Genomic DNA, 2,500 nt, shown 5'->3' on the forward strand with positions numbered 1-2,500 from the left:
TTAATTTAAAAATTACTAAAATGAAACTAAAATATTAAAATTAAAAAAAATAAAATAAATAAATAAAGTTATTGATGAAATATTATTAATCCTATAAGATTAATAAAATATTTTTATTAAATTAATTGATTAGTTTACTAATAAATAAATTTTTTTAAAAATATTCTCAAAATAATTTTTTTTTTTAGTAAARTTAACAATCCYTTTGAATACCTATTGACTTTTTAAAACTATAAATAAATTATTATTTTTTACTATATTTWMTTGTATTTTAAAAAAAATAAATCTATAATAATCTATAAATAAYTATTTMATAATACTATATACATAAGGKTTAGATCAGTGGGGGGGAGGGAAGGGGTAGTGGAGGAAAGATGACCCTATATGAAATTAATTTCCATCATATATTAAAAATAAAGTTTATTAAAAAAAATTATATCAATAAATTTTATTAAATTTTTTAAATATAAAATTTATAAATAACCTATATAAATACAAATAGTTATTTTTATCTCTTTAGAAATCAAATATTAATTATAATTTTATTTAAAACAATCTAGTAATTATTAAGCTTATAAAAATAATATAAATAGATTAAAAAAAAATTCAATAATAATAACAATTATTTTCCAAAATATTAATAAACATTAGTTTATTATTTTAATAAAAACAAATAATTATTTTTAGATAAATTTTTAGACAGCACCAGKAGCAGCACCAACTCCAGGTGCAGCACCAGTAGATACACCAGCACCAGTAGCAGCTCCAGTAGGTACACCAGCATCAGGAGCAGCACCAGGAGCWGSACCAGGAGCAGCACCAACACCAGGAGCAGCAGCACCAGCAACAGGAGCAGCACCAGTAGGAGCAGCACCAGGTACACCAGCATCAGGAGCAGCACCAACACCAGGAGCAGCACCAACTCCAGGAGCAGCACCAGGAGCAGCACCAGTAGTTACACCAGCATCAGGAGCAGCACCAACACCAGGAGCAGCACCAACCAGGAGCAGCTCCAGGAGCAGCACCAGAAGCAGCACCAGTAGTTACACCAGCATCAGGAGCARCACCAGCACCATGAGCAACACCAGGAACAGCACCAGGAGCGACACCAGGAACAGCACCAGGAGCAGAACCAACACCAGGAGCAACACCAGCACCAGGAGCAACACCAGGAGCAGCACCAACATCAGGAGCAGCACCAACACCAGTTACCACTCCAGGAGCAGCACCAACACCAGGAGCARCAGYACCAGCACCAGGAGCAGCATCTATAGGCGCACCAACACCAGGAGCAGCATCTGTAGGTACACCACCAGTAGGAGCAGAGARCAGAGATAGATAGATAGATAGATAGATAGATAGATAGAGAGAGAGAGAGAGAGAGAGAGAGAGAGAGAGAGAGAGAGAGAGAGAGAGAGAGAGAGAGAGAGAGAGAGAGAGAGAGAGAGAGAGAGAGAGAAKAGAGAGAGCGAGWGAGAGAGGTTYAAAAAATGTATACTATTTAAAAATATTTTTTTTACTTAATTATAATACCTTTTTGTATATCATTTAAACAATTATAGCAATTAAATGCTGTAATCAATAAAATTGTTAGCAAACTAAACAATTGTTTTCCAAACATTTTTGTCTCAAAAATAAAAGTAAAACAATTTAGTATAAAAAATTTATTTTTTTTTACAATTTTACAAACAAACAGTTTCTTTAGTTGTAGTTAACTATCCGTTTGAATACTCACTACTTAAAACTTTATTATATATATTTTTTCATTTTTTATAATTTTCTAAAAAATATATTTAATTATAATTATTTATAAATAACTATTTCATAATACAGTATATATTAATACATAACAGCGATCATTGAGATCATTGATGAGGTAAGTRTGGGTTAGGCCTTAATATTAAAATAATTTTTTGAAAAATATATTTCCATAGAAAAATATCTTTGAAACTAAAAAATAAATTATTAAAATTAATAAAAAAATAAAATAAATTAAAATGATATAGATGAAATATTATTAAATTCTATAAGATTATTAATAATATATTGTTTAATTAATTGTTTAGATAATAAATTGTGTAATTTTTAAAAAAAAAATCTTTAYTATAATATTAATAAATTTTYTCAAAAATATTCTCAAAAATAATTTTTTTTTTAGTAAAGTTAACAATYCYTTTGAAWACCTATACCTATTGACTGTTAACTAATTGAAAAACTATAAATAAATTATTATTTTAAACTATATTTTCTTGTATTTTTTCAAAAAATAAATAATAATCTATAAATAATTATTTCATAATACTATATATACTGTATATTAGGGGGGAGGGGGTATTGAGGTAAGATGACCCTCTATTGAATTATAAAAATTACAAAAGCTTAGTTAAAATTTTAGATTTTATTTTATTTTTATCAAATAAAAATATTAAATTAAAATATTAAAAAATWAACTATATTTATACAAATTAGTTATTTTTATCTMTCTAGAAATAAATAATAA

The 2,500-nt window shown here is 27.3% G+C and overlaps 2 protein-coding genes across 4 annotated transcripts in view; one reads left to right on the forward strand and one right to left on the reverse strand.

Moving 5' to 3' along the window:
- Window positions 1-1,188, reverse strand: part of LOC128953404 (uncharacterized) — a 4,009-nt gene extending 2,821 nt beyond the window's left edge. Inside the window, exons 1-2 of the mRNA XM_054298889.1 lie at window positions 1,050-1,188; window positions 707-1,010 (exon numbers count right to left, since the gene is read on the reverse strand). Of these exons, the coding sequence (XP_054154864.1) occupies window positions 707-1,010; window positions 1,050-1,187 (442 nt within the window). The 5' untranslated portion in view covers window position 1,188. The remainder of the gene's footprint in view (window positions 1-706; window positions 1,011-1,049) is intronic.
- Window positions 1-2,500, forward strand: part of LOC128953296 (uncharacterized) — a 388,095-nt gene that overhangs the window by 289,978 nt on the left and 95,617 nt on the right. The window lies entirely within an intron of this gene.

Source organism: Oppia nitens, unplaced genomic scaffold, assembly GCF_028296485.1.
Source record: "Oppia nitens isolate AA-2021 unplaced genomic scaffold, nextdenovo-longstitch-racon4-pilon3 scaffold21_pilon_pilon_pilon, whole genome shotgun sequence".
Taxonomy (NCBI): domain Eukaryota; kingdom Metazoa; phylum Arthropoda; class Arachnida; order Sarcoptiformes; family Oppiidae; genus Oppia; species Oppia nitens.